This window comes from Typopeltis vanoorti, chromosome 4 (genome assembly GCF_054136105.1).
Source record: "Typopeltis vanoorti isolate ZY-2024b chromosome 4, IOZ_Tvanoo_1.0, whole genome shotgun sequence".
Taxonomy (NCBI): domain Eukaryota; kingdom Metazoa; phylum Arthropoda; class Arachnida; order Uropygi; family Thelyphonidae; genus Typopeltis; species Typopeltis vanoorti.
In genome coordinates this window covers 80,220,237-80,234,439 of record NC_143552.1, presented here as the reverse complement: position 1 = coordinate 80,234,439, position 14,203 = coordinate 80,220,237, and the positions used below count along the sequence as shown (strand labels likewise).

General features: G+C 35.5%; 1 protein-coding gene across 1 annotated transcript in view; it reads left to right on the top strand.

Annotated features, from left to right (window-relative positions):
- Positions 1-1,316: 1,316 nt before the first annotated feature.
- The window catches only part of LOC150107441 (uncharacterized), a 61,667-nt gene continuing 48,780 nt past the window's right edge, over positions 1,317-14,203 (top strand). Inside the window, exons 1-2 of the mRNA XM_090391297.1 lie at positions 1,317-1,715; positions 8,820-8,981. Of these exons, the coding sequence (XP_090247423.1) occupies positions 1,580-1,715; positions 8,820-8,981 (298 nt within the window). The 5' untranslated portion in view covers positions 1,317-1,579. The remainder of the gene's footprint in view (positions 1,716-8,819; positions 8,982-14,203) is intronic.

The following is a 14,203-nucleotide window of genomic DNA, read 5'->3' as shown; positions in this document are numbered from 1 at the left end:
CTATTTACTTACGCGAAGACCGACTACCTCTAAAATCGGCCGAAAAATGCTTACAAAAGTTCCTGTAGTTGTTAACTAGAATCAGGGCCTCTCCTAGGAATTTTGCCGCCCCGTGCAAATGCACGTCTTGCACCGTTGGTAGAGTCCGCCCTGACTAGAATCATATTCTGAGTGTCTTTCTTTTAGTGGTATATAGTCATGGATATTATTCAGACCCTGCACTCGGTAGGTACATAGGAAAGGATTACTCGTTTTTGCTCTAATGCTTGATGACCTCTAAGTAGTCCATGCCGAACACTCTCATAATAGCAAGTTTGTGCAACTCTTGATGGATTATAGAAGATATTTATAATAAGTTTTTATTTGTATGTATTACAACTGTCTGTCAGTCGATTTAATGAGCTGCAGAAAATCTTTATTATGACTCCACCCAGGAAAGGCATAAACTATCTTATTTATTTACCATGGGTAGCGACGCATTATTTTAACCTGAACTCCTATTCTAGAGAACAAAACATGCAACAATGTACCCTTAAACCCGGGTACCGTGATTAGAAGGCGCGTCAATTACAAACACAAGCAAAAATAAAATAAAATAAAAATAAAAAAAAAAAATAAAATAATATATATATATATATATATTTTTTTTTATTTATTTATTTATTTTTTTTTTGATATTTTGCCAACTTTCAGTCATATAAAAACCGTAGCTTTACACATATTTTTCGATATATATTATTTAATAGCTTAATAGCTTGATTTATAACTTTTATATATTTGCAGATATGGAATGCAGGTCTTCGTTTGTACTATTTTCTCTGGGTCCTGCAGAGACTAGGTGATGATCTGCATGGCACTTTTCATTCCATTTAGTATTATTTAGTATTTAGTATTCCAGACTTTAGTTTCCAGACTAGTCCTGAAGATACTTTAAGGTGTAAACTTTGTTTGCTCACACTTGGATAAAGGATTAAACTAAATTTATTATAGTCTAACCAAGTGAAAAATAAACTTTCAACATCTTTCTCTAAATCCAGAGTAATTTAATAAAAAGATGGCACACCGTTTGGCAACTCCTATAGGTAGAGATGACCTTGCTAATGCTTCTGCCTGGTATCTCCACTTGGGCCTGGCTCCCACTGAAGAGACCTCAATAAAGGTCGAAACTAGTCTGGGTAGTGACGCTTTATCCGCAAAGAGATGCGTTTTGCATTATGGGAGATACTGAGATAGGAGTGCAGTTAGCTGGCTCCACCTTTGCAACGAGTTTCCCGGTGTTGTACCACCTTACCCCAGTCCTGAAGATACTTTCTGGCGCAAACTTTGTTTGCTCACACTTGGATAAAGGATTAAACTAAATTTAAAGCATTTATAGTGCTATTAATTTGATTTGCCAGTAAATAATTTTTATAGTATAGCGCAAGAGTCTAATAGCATTTAAGTTAATAAATTAGACTCTGATTTAAAGTGAATATATTGTTGTGACCTATCAGGTGTTTGTGCGTGGGGGATTAAGTGGTGAAAAACTAGAATCAGGATTAGGGATATCGTTTTCGCTGTTATCCGAATCAATCCCAGAATGGCCGCCTCCAGCAGGTGTTTATGGAGTTGTGGTCATGCGGTTTGTAGACCGTTGTTTAAGAATCTCATGTTTAAACCCCTTCCATTTGTTAGATGTGAGATGACACAAATCAGTGACGATAACAATAATGGGAGTAAGTAATATAAGCAGTAACCCTCGTATCAACTATAGCATGAATAATTCTGTCGCCTTGGCAGATAAATGTAAACTGGGTGTCTGTCTTGTATTGTATGGCATTTTCGTAAGGACAATCTAACGTATGATAGAATCTATCATCTGAACAAATCAATTTTTTTAAAACTTTTTTCAGTATTAAGTGGAATATTTTCATGTAAACCTTTCTCATCAAACGTCACAAGATAAACGGGAGGGGGGGGGGAAGACACGCGTGATTCAAAAATTCTCATAGCGGTGCTGTTATTCAGAAATTTTCACAAGATCTTGTTAGCAGTATTAAACATGAGTCAATCTTATATTGTTCATTTATTACCCACATCCTCGCCTGAAGTGATTTCGTTCCTTATGGTTTTATGTCGTAATCCCTTATGCTTTTGTGTTAGTACACCCAGTACTCAACATGCCACACAAAACCCTTGCAACACTTGTATTAAATTATGAAAGAGGCTTATAAAATATTAAAACAGTGATTGATGATGAAAATACTTTTGGGGCAGAAAAGAGCCCCAAAGAATTAAAAGATGAGGCATGATTCAGACAACTATTCCCATTACATATAGATAATTTGGTACTTAAAGTTGGAGAAAAATTCAAGTACATTTAAACAACTTTGGTGATGGAGTTAGTAAAATCTGTTTTGAGGATTTTGCAGTAGAAACCATTTGATTTGGAATGGCAGAGAATGATCCATTTTTCTGTCTGACTCCAGCCTTTAAAGTACCTTTAGAAAAGAAGGAACGAAGCCTCAATTCAGTGAAAGAAAATATAATGCAAGAACAAATGCTTTCACAAAAGATGATATTGTTAATTGGGTCAGGAGGCAAAACAGTTGCAGTGCTAGTATATGCATACCAAGAAAATACTTGGATGGCAATATCAAACATGTGAAGTAAGTTTGCTTTATTTCACTATCCTGTATAATTGCAATTTATTATTATTATATGACATCTCCAAGGAATCCAAAAATTCATCGAGGAAGGGCACCTACTCTACAACTCTGTCTCCACTACCCAAAAAAATACTGCTTAATGGCCATTCTTGTGTTTGTTTGAGAAATTATCTGACCTTGAAAATCAGTTAAAGCATTGTCATTCATAAACTAGACATTAACACCCCAACCGGCCATGCCGTCCAGCTAAATCTGGATACAGTTCTGTAACACCTGTTGAATAACATAGATAAGAAGTGCAATTTGGTCTCGCTATTTCATCCATCTCAGTAAGAAGGTTAACACACGTATGCACAAAAAAAAAAAAAAAAAAAAAAAAAAAAAAAACTATTGTATTACTCAATACAAGGGGACTACCAGTTCTTTTACCTGTTTTCTTAAACAGAACATAATGCAAACTGTTCACTTTATTTGTGCAGTCTTTGCACACCTGCAATGAGGAAGTCAATTGTTTGAGTTTTTGCAGTGGCAAAAGGTAACATAAACAAAACGTCTCTTTGGTATGTTGAGTGTCACTCTAAAGTATCAAGTTTTTGTTAGTTGTGAAGATATTTTATGTGCAACCATTTTTTTTTTTTTTTTTCAGCAGAAGTAAAGTATAGATGAAAAAAAGGAGATTTCTCTATAAGTTGTTATCTTCCAACAATATGTTTTCCAACTGTAGATTACATATACCAAAATAGCTAAACTCATTCATTAAGAAATAATTTCAGAACACTATTTATAAAGCTAATTATAGAACAATTAGCTTTATAAATATTGTTCTGAAATTATTTCTTAACTTAATAAGAAATTATCTTCTTGTATTCTTTACCTGCTGCTTAAAGAAAAGTAAAAGTCTGCACTTAAGTATCTTCACAAAAAACTTGCTACATTATTATTACCAGATCTACTTGAATTTCTGAATGGTAATGAAGAGTAATACTTGACACAGAGAAGGAAAGTTTTATATATATATATATATATATATATGTAGAAAGTTTTTTTACCTTGACATCTTTAACATATATATATATATATATATATATATATATATATCCTTGCCCCTGTATAACAAGCTTAATGTAATTGATTTCCTCATTAGAGATCCATATAAATTGTGTAGGTGAATAGTTGGCTGGCGCAATGGCACAGTGTTCTGCCTCACATAGGAAGGAGGAAATAGTACCTTGTATTAGCTAACACAAAATATATATATATTTTTTTTAATCACTTGTCTGACTGACATTGCTTTCCTGATATTAAATAACAATTGAGGAACATTGAGGATTGAGAAATGGACAGAGCAAATATGATAGAATATTAAACCTCAGAATAGTATGAAAAAAAATTAGTTGCTGTGCAGAAGCAGATCTGCCTCTTTCATAGATTCAAAAAACATCTGCCCTCATGATAAGCCTTGGAAAATTTTAGGATCTTGAAAAACATTGGACTGGATTCAAAAGAATTAAGAATGTTGATATATTGTAAATAATAATCTGCAGTAGAAACAACTCTAGATTTTATGAAATATAGGTATAAAAAGAAAGGTCCAATAAGAATGTAAATTAACACTGTTGGAGATTTTCTCAGAAATAGTCACAGGAATTTCAGTCAGCATAAGAAACATTAAGCTGAGTGACTGAGTGAGTACTTTGCAAGAATATATCATCCAGGTGGTGACATTGCAGAAACGAATAAACCAGTAGATTATACGGGAATTGTGGTGAATGAAGTGGAGGTGAGTAGTCTATTGCATAACCTCAATGTCAACACATCTGTGGGGTTGGATGGTATACCAGCTCATGTAGTACGAGAAGCAGCTAATGAATTGTCAGTACCCTTGACCATTTTGTTTAATTTGAGTCTCGGGTCTGGGTTAGTCCCGAGCGGGTGGAAGGAGGGGAAAATAGCTCCACTGCATAAAGGTGGTTCCAAGACCGCTGTTGTAAATTACCGACCGATTAGCATATCAGGAATCATTGTCAAGGTCTTAGAGAAATTAGTCAACAAAAGAATATAGGATTGGATAGATGAAAATGGGATATTGTATGGGGGACAACATGGTTTTGTGAAGGGTAGATCATGCCTCAGTAACTTGCTCACGTTTTATAACACAGTGACAGCTGAACTGGATAGGGGTAATGGGTTTACAGTGATACTACTGGACCTTGCCAAGGCCTTTGACAGGATACCACATGGAACCCTAATCAGTAAACTGGAGCAGATGGGGATAGATTTAGGGTTGGTAAGATGGATAGGAGGGTGGTTGAAGGAGAGATACCAGAGAGTGGTTTATTCAGGAGTGGAGTCAAAAAGACATCTTGTGACTAGTGGAGTGCCGCAGGGCTCTGTTCTTGGACCACTGCTTTTCAATTTGTTCATCAATGATATTGGAAAGGATTTGAGAGGAAGTGTTCAGTTGTTTGCTGATGATGCAAAGTTGGGTAGAGCAATTGTGAGTGCACAGGATGTCAAAATTTTACAGGATGATTTGGATAGTTTGGAGTACTGGGCTAGGAAAAATGGATGTCAGTTTAATGTGGCAAAGTGTAAGGTTATGCACTTTGGAGCAAAAATAATAGCAACAGTATATCGCATAGGTGGAACCGTACTCCAGGAGATTGATGAGGCCAGGGATTTGGGAGTGCTGGTGGATAGGGAGTTGAAGTTTAGGGGGCACATTGCAAAAGTAACTAAAACAGCTCACGAAATCATCAGCTGTTGAAAATATTTTTCACTGGTGAGAAATTGGTTATACTATAAATTAAAGATGCCAAGAAATTATAGTCTTGGTTTCATCCTTTATTCAAGTGTAAGCAGACAAAGTTTGCATGTGAAATAACTTCACAACCGGGCTACTTATATATAGAGGCTCATGACTTCACATCAGTTGCTTTAGTATTATTATTATTATTATTATTACAGGTGACTCCAAGGAGTCCTTAGACTCATCGAGGGAGGTCCTAAACATCATGTCCATCACAACTATTCGACATTCATTCAGTATCTATAATACTTTGCCTTAAACTCATTCACAGTCATAGCACCCACAACAGACTCTGGTAACTTATTCCACTCATTCACCACTCTAAAAGTAAAAAACCCAGCTCTAACCACACTCTTGCCCAGCTTCCATGGATGTCCTCCCAACACCAGTCCTTTTCTCAAAAATATCCTCTGAATTAATCCTAAAGAAATCCTTCAGCAATTTGAATGTCTTAATCATATCTCACTTTTCTGTCTATCAACCAATTTCCGCAACCCACAAATCTTTAACCTGTTTTCATAAGGTTCATTCCATAGACCTGCTATCATCTTGGTCACTTGCCTCTGGATCCTCTCAACCTCCTCCCCCATCAAGAAGAAAAACCTAGGTGACCAAATCTGGGCACAGTAGTCGAGATGGGGTCTTATCAAGGCTCAATACAGTGGAACAATAACTTGCTTATCTCTGCTCGTCAAAGTATTCTTCAGCATCCAAGTGATTTGATGAGCTGATTTAGTCACTTTTGCAATGTGTCCCCTAAATTTCAACTCCCTATCCACCAACACTCCCAAGTCCCTGGCCTCATCAATCTCCTGGAGTACAGTTCCACCAATGTGATATACTGCTGCTAATCTTTTCACCAAGGCAGTGGAATGCATAATCTTACATTTTGCGACATTAAATTGACATCCATTCTCCTTAGCCCAGACCTCCAATCTTTCCAAATCATTCTGCAAAATTTTGACACCTTCTGCATTCACTTACGTGTGTAGAGGCTTAAGTGCTGTGAGGACATCATGTTGGAGGCTTAATGGATTTTTTACAACACTCAAAAAGAATTAAAATAGAATTTAATACTTCCTATATTTCGTTCTAGTCACTAGGACATCTACGGGGATTACAAAAACAATTAATGTAACATATACACAAATAACAAACAATACTAAGCCCAACCACGTGGGTGACACTAAAGTCCTATCTAGGTGGAGCGCCCTCTAAGGGCGGTAGTAGGTGGCCTGGAATGTAAGGTGGGAACTCTGGTGATGAGTGTTTCCCAAATCTTCGGAAGCTTAATGCAACCGTATTTATTGAGATTTGGTTGGTTTTTGAGAGCTGCTGCTGCTTCTAAGAAAAGTCTCTCTTTCTTGAATTTGCTGTGGTGGAGCATGGTGGTTTTCTTCCATGATACCCTGTGGGTGGTATCCAAAACGTGGTCAGCCAAGCCTGAATGGCCATAGTTGTTTTGGATGCTGATCTGCCTGTCTGTCCAAAGTACACCAGCTTACAGGAACAGGGTACTTTGTAAACTCCAGGCAGAGAGAGAGGAGGGAGCTGATCTTTCGTAGAACGGATAAGGGTAGCAAGTTTGCGGTGGGGCTTATATGCTGTGTGTAGGTTGTACTGTTTTAGTATCTTGGCTATTTTTTCGGATGTGCCACGGATGTAGGGTATGGTGATGGCATTTTTAAAATCTTGTTGACGAGAAGGACGGGGAATTGGGGAGGAGTTGATTATTTTTTTGATACTGTGATCGCTGTAGCCATTGGAGAGGAAAGTGCTGTGTATGTGGTTAAGCTCAGTAGTGAGGGCGGTTCCACTGGAACAAAGATTGTGGGCTCTCTTGGTAAGAGTTTTAATAATGCCATATTGTTGAGAGGGGTGGTGGTGGGAGAGTTTGTGAATGTATCTGTCTGTGTGTGTGTGTGTGTGTGTGTGGATTTTCTGTGTACGATGAAGGTAAGTGTATCATTAGGCAGGCGTGTGACTAAGGTGTCTAGGAAGGGTAAACAATTGTTCTTTTCCTTTTCCATAGTGAACTGGATTCTTGGATGTAGACTATTGAGATGACTGAGGAAGGAGTCTAACGTGTCTGGGCCTCATGGCCCAGACACGTTAGTATTGTTTGTTATTTGTGTATATGTTACATTAATTGTTTTTGTAATCCCCGTAGATGTCCTAGTGACTAGGACGAAATATAGGAAGTATTAAATTCTATTTTAATTCTTTTTGAGTGTTGTAAAAAATCCATTAAGCCTCCAACATGAAGTTCTGCATTCACTATTGCCCTACCCAACTTTGCTTCATTATCAGCGAACAAATGAACTGTTCCTCTCAGATCCTTCCCTGTATTGTTAATGAACAAATTAAACAGCAGTGGTCCGAGAACAGAACCCTGCGGCATACCACTAGTCACAGGCTGTCTCTTGGACTCTACTCCTGAGTAAACTACTCTGGTATCTCTCCACCAACCACCCTCCTATCCATCTCACCAACCCTATATCCATTCCCATATGTTGCAGTTTGGTGGTACCTGTGATATGGTACATGCTATACGATATTGTTAACTGTCCTCACACTGTAGCTATTTTTTTAAATTTTTTATTATCTCCCTTAGGTATCTTAGTTCTTGTTTATTCTTGTCTTCATCACCTGAGAGATACAGGTTTCTGTTTTTGTGTTTGTGCTGTGTGGTTGGTATGATATATCTTGTAGGATTTCCTTGAAACAGAGAATAATATTGTAAGTGGAGGTTTCTGTGGTTTAGAAGTTCATAAGGCATATTCCGGTAATTGGACCACATTTTTAATATATTAAGATAAAAGCACAATAAAGAAATAAAACCCGACAAGTTTCGTAAGTTGTTTGACTTGCATCTTCAGGGGTAAAAGGTAACTGAAAGTTAAAACAACAACAAAGAAATTAATAGTTCATACTATATAGTTGTAGCCATCTGACTGTTTATAAAATTAAAAAAATCAGAATGCAGATTCAAAGCAGTGCTAAGTTTAAACAATGCTGGATGATGCCACATTATAATATGTCCAGGAACAGTCTATTCTACTTCGAGTGTGACACTTATTTTGGAGTTGGGTGGGTAGGTAGGTAGGCAGTGAATTTGTTCTTTAGGTCCTGGCCAGTAGAAGAAAATACAATCTACATATCAAAAGAATAATTTTGCTTCAATGTGACAATTGTCTGAGGTTCAACTTTCATAGGATTCCATATAAATATTGGGGATGATTAATTTGTTATTTTTATATCAATTATAGATTTTATTTTTATTTTATAGATTTTACTACTTGTTTGGAATATATTGATTTGAAGAGGGGTAGTGTTTTGATTTTGTTTTATATTTAAACTAGAATTGGTGATAACTGAGAAGCTTGGCAACATACATATTATTAAAATTAACAGGCCTGAGAAAAAGAATTGTATAAATACACCTACAGCTGAAGCATTATTAGGAGCTTTTAAAACATTTGAAGAAGATGATACAGCTGTTGCTGGGGTTCTCTGTGGAGAAGGTAATGAATGATTTCTTTTTTTGAATTAAATAATGTTATTAAATTATAGACTGCTTGTTAGAGTAAATTCCTAACACTGTATCATCCTTAATCAACACTCACAATTCCATATGGCTATATAACTAAATAACTCTTTCTGTTAACAACACAACAGATATATATATATAGTTTTTTTTTATATATAAAATAAAAAAAGAGGGTATCGTTATTGAAAAGGTCTATGAACATTTTTTATAACAAAAGATCCCATACATCTTCTGTTAATACATTTGAACTTGGTTATAGTGAGTATACCAGGGGACCAACAAAAGTTCCTCGTTATAGCCATTACTCATTACATCAGTGATGAATTAAATCTACCTCCTATTTTTTTTTTAAATTCTCAATAACTCGATGAAAAGATTAAAAAAAAAAAAGAATTATTAGAGAGAAAAAATAATTACATATCTAGATATTATTTTTAGTTGTATGCAATTATTTTTTTATAAATTACAATACATATAATATTAAACACAATTTATTTGTCCATAATTTTAAAGCCATGCATTTAATACTAAACACAGTTTATTTCTCCATAATTAAAAACAATAAACCCGATTTCAGTAAGTCTTTTTTAAAAACTGATGTAATGATGTCATGTCAGTTTTTAAATCAATCCAGCCAACTGTTGTTACATACAAAATTATCATGTTCAAATTGTTTAGCAAATTTTTCAGTTTGAGCCTTCAAGATCAGACTTTCTATTGAGAATATGTTCTACTGATTCTCTTCTAAACAAAGAACTGTCTGTTATCAGAGCTACTTTTATTTCTGATGGTTATAATACAATAAAATTATTGATAAAATAATCAATAATGATGGCCATCGTCTTAACCCCCTCAAGAAGGCATTACCAGAATTTGTATTCCATGTGTTACAGGACTTTCAGAAAAAATAGCAAGACTACTTCAATAGATTAACTTTCAAGTCTCTTTCCATCCAGTTCATAAACTTAATACCTTCCTTATCTCCCCTAAAGACAAATATCTCTTCTTTCTTATCCTGCAGTTTACAGAATCCTGTGCTCTTGCAGTTTATGTTATTATGGACAGACTGGTCATTCTGCACAAATTCATCTTGAAGAACATCAAGAATATATTTCACTTAAAGAGCATAATAAATCTGGTTTAGAAAACCACACATTATCTGCAAAACACAGGATTTAGTGGAGTAGAACCAAAGTATTACATAAAAGATATTTTCTTCTGGAAAGGCTGTACAAAGAAAGCTGTGAAGCACACATTCACAATCTAAACGATTGCCTTAAACTTTCTCAATTTTGGGAAGTTATAATGACTATTACTCACCATTCATGTTGTAATTAATTAATTGTTTATATTTAAAAATATTTTATTAATTTATTTTATTTAAAAATATTTTTATATTTAAAAATATTTTATTAATTTATTTTATTGTAATTATTTTTGGATATCTATTAATGCAGATGGAGCTAAGCTATTCTCCTGCAGCTGATGGTGCATATAATATCACGTGCTTTCAGTTGAATTGATGTTCTCTTTTTTTGATTGTTTTTCCTGTAATCATATTGAAAATTGCTATGAAACATAGTTAAAAACTCTACAAATAAAAATATTTAAATTAATGTAAATTATTCCGTTATTAATTAGTTACAGTATATCTGCAAATAAGAGATGACAATAGCAACCAGCTACAAATAAGTGATAACAGTACCAACCAATTGCCTTCAATGAACAGTCATGTTGTAGGTTGAATGGAGTATTAACAGCACACTAAGAAAGGACGAAAAACTATTTTAATTCTTCCAGTATTTCATCTCAGTCACTGAGACATCTTCAAGGAGTACAAACAAACATTTGTAACACACATGTTGCAAGCTGGCACGCTTTGAACAGACAGACAGATCAGCCACTCCACTATCCTCATAGATGAATACAAAACATACATCTGCATTCACAACTATGGTTGGTCAGTCTTGCAGATGCCACTCACAGGACTTTCTGAAAAAAACCCATCACACTCATTAATGCTCCATCACACTAAATTTAAAAAAAAAAGAAAGACTGTTTTTGGTGCAGCTGCACTCAGAAAACCAAATTTAAATAAATATGGATGCAAGAAATTTGTTTCTAAAATTTGGGAAATGTTAATTCTCAGAGATTCCAATTTACAACCTAAGCTGCCTACAAATGCCCATAGAGGGGTGCCTCACCTGGATAGGATTTTAGGGTCAGATCCACATGTTTTATTTATTACTATGTTGCCTTTGTGTGTGTGTGTGTGTGTGTGTGTGTGTGTGTGTGTGTGTGTGTGTGTGTGTGTGTGTGTGTGTGTGTGTGTGTAGGATGTTTCAGTGACTGAGATGCAATATTGGAATAATTAAAATAGTTTTTGATCCTTTGTTAATGCTCCGTTAAACCTCAAACATGATGTCCTCCCAGCAATTAAGCCTTAATGGTCATGATTAACCTTTCAAGTCATGTACTGAACAATGATAAACTCTTACTACTTGGTAAAGGTCTAAATTTTACTAGGGCACCTAAGACAGTTAATATGTTGGATTTTATATACCATATTGAGAGAAGTATAAGGTTTCTCTCCCAAGTAATATAGCTGCAATAATACTAAAGCAATAACTAACAACTTCACCAAAACTGAATTAGCAGCTGTGAGATCTTTAAAAGCAAGTCAAGATATCTTAATTACTAGAACTGATAAAGGGAGTGCTATTGTTATTTTAAACCAAACAACTTACCTTTTAAAAAAAATGAATCAATTAGTCTCGTACAACAGCACCTATCAACCTGTTAAATATAACCTACTTTTATTGTTGTTGCTTTTATGTGCCATCCAGTCGTTTTCGACTCTTGGTGATGTTGTGAACTAAGGCTCTCCATTTTACTTGGCCTTTTATCCTTTCTTTCAGTAATTGTAAGTTCAAGTTGATAAGTTCTTTTATGTTGTCCATCCAACTCGTTTGTGGTCTCCCTCTTCTTCTCATTCCCTCAGTATTCCCCAACATAATTGCCTTTTCCAATGATTCATCAGCTTGCATATGTCCAAAGTATATCAACTTCTGTTTAGCGATCGTCACATCCAAGAAATGTTCTGTGTTTATATTCTCTAAAACCTTCTTATTAGTCATTCTTGCAGTCCATGAGATTCTTAATAGTCTTCTCTACACCCATAATTCAAACGAATCAATTTGCTTTCATCTTTCTTAATAATCCAACTCTCACATTGCTACATCACTATTGGAAATACCATTGCTTTGACAATTCTAACTTTTGTGGCCTTACTCACACTTCTATCTTTCATAATTTTTGTTAGGTTTAACATCGCTTTTTTTTCCCATGACTATCCTTCTTTTAATTTCATCTTCACATTTACCATAATTTCTGATTCTGGATCATAGTAAATCATAACTTTCAATGATTTCTATTTTATCTCTCTCTATTATAAATTCATTTAAATTACCAGAAGCCATTGCTTTTGTTTTACTGATGTTTAAATTAAGATGTTTAAATTGCAGGAGTGAGATGGATAGGAGAGGCAGAAAACCGAGTGATCTGGGAAACCATGGGGGAGACCTTCATCCAGCAGTAGACAGAACCAAAAGGTTGAAGAAGAAATTAAGTCCGACTTAGTTACTTTCCATCGTAACAATAGAATCAACTACTCCAGATCCTCCTTAGTTTCTGCTATGAGGGGTTGTATCATCTGCATATCTTAAATTATTTATTTTCCTGCCACCAATCATAATTCCAGCTGGATCTTTGTCTAAATCAGCCATTCTCATAACATATTCACTATAAATATTAAAAAGGTAGGACGACAGTATCCAGCCCTGCTGCTCCCCTTTTTCCACCCAAACACTTTCTGTTTCTCCAAAGTTTTTACTGAAGTTTCTTTGTTGACATACAGCTCTCTTATCAAGAGAATTAGATGTTTAGGCATTTCCATTGAACTCATTACGATCCAGTCTGTTGTGATCCACACAATCAAATGCTTTCTTATAATCAATAAAACAAATGAATACTTCCTTGTGAAATTCTCTTTTTCTTTCCATAATCCATCTCATGTTTGCTATTTTGGTCTCTAATTCCTCTACCTCTCCTTAAGCCTATCTGTTCTTGTGGCATTTCTCTATTCACATATGGCTCCAACCTTTGTTGGATCACTTTCAACATAACTTTACTTGCACATGAAATTAAAGTGATGGTTCTATAATTAAGGATCAAAGCTGTAAAACTGAGAGGATACCCCCACATAGCCTTTAAAGGAATGCAGAGAACCGACCAGGGCTTCTTACCTAATGTCCAGTCCTCACCTTCTCGTTGTGCACCCTGTTGAGTATCTACCTGGATACTGAACGAACGAGGATGGGCTGGCAATTTGGGATTTAGCTGACTAAATTGTATTCTTATTGACTTAAATCAAAATACAAAATGATGGTACAACATGACAAAATTCATGCCGGCTGGGGGCGCCGCTCGGTTAAACAAGGCCCCCGTTGTTTTCGCCAGGGAATCAGGGCGAACAACAAAAAGTCAACTACTGGAACAAATCTGAAAACTCAACTCAACATCACCAGAGTTAAAGATCTGTACTATCAACATAAGAAGCCTGAATGGCAAAGAAATCGAGCTAGCTGAGGAATTAGATAAGTATCAGATTGACATAATAGGGGTGACTGAAACAAAAAAAAGACAAAAACTGGTGAGATCTTTCTGAGCAATAAATACAACATGTTATATTCAGGAAATGACAATCAAGGAAAAGAAGGAGTAGCCATAGTATTCAACACAAAATACGAGGCTAATCTTCTTGAATGGCATGCAATCTCAAGTAGAGTGATGTGGGCAAATATCAGAATGGGGAACTGGACACCGAGACTTATTTGTGCCTATGGTCCCACTGAAGGTTCTACTAAGGTAGAAGTGGAGGAATTTTTCGAGGCTTTAGAGAAAGCAACTGACACAATGAAAAAAAAAAGTTGGTCCTTGTTGGGGATCTAAATAGCAGAGTAGGAAATGATTGTGAGACATACAAAAATATTTTGGGAAAATTTGGAGAAAAGAGCAAAGCTAATAATAATGGCAAATACCTGTTGGATTTCTGCTCAGGACATGGACTGGTTATTACTAACACCATGTTCCAACATAAAAATGTGCACAAATTCACATGGAGAGAAGAGGCAAGGA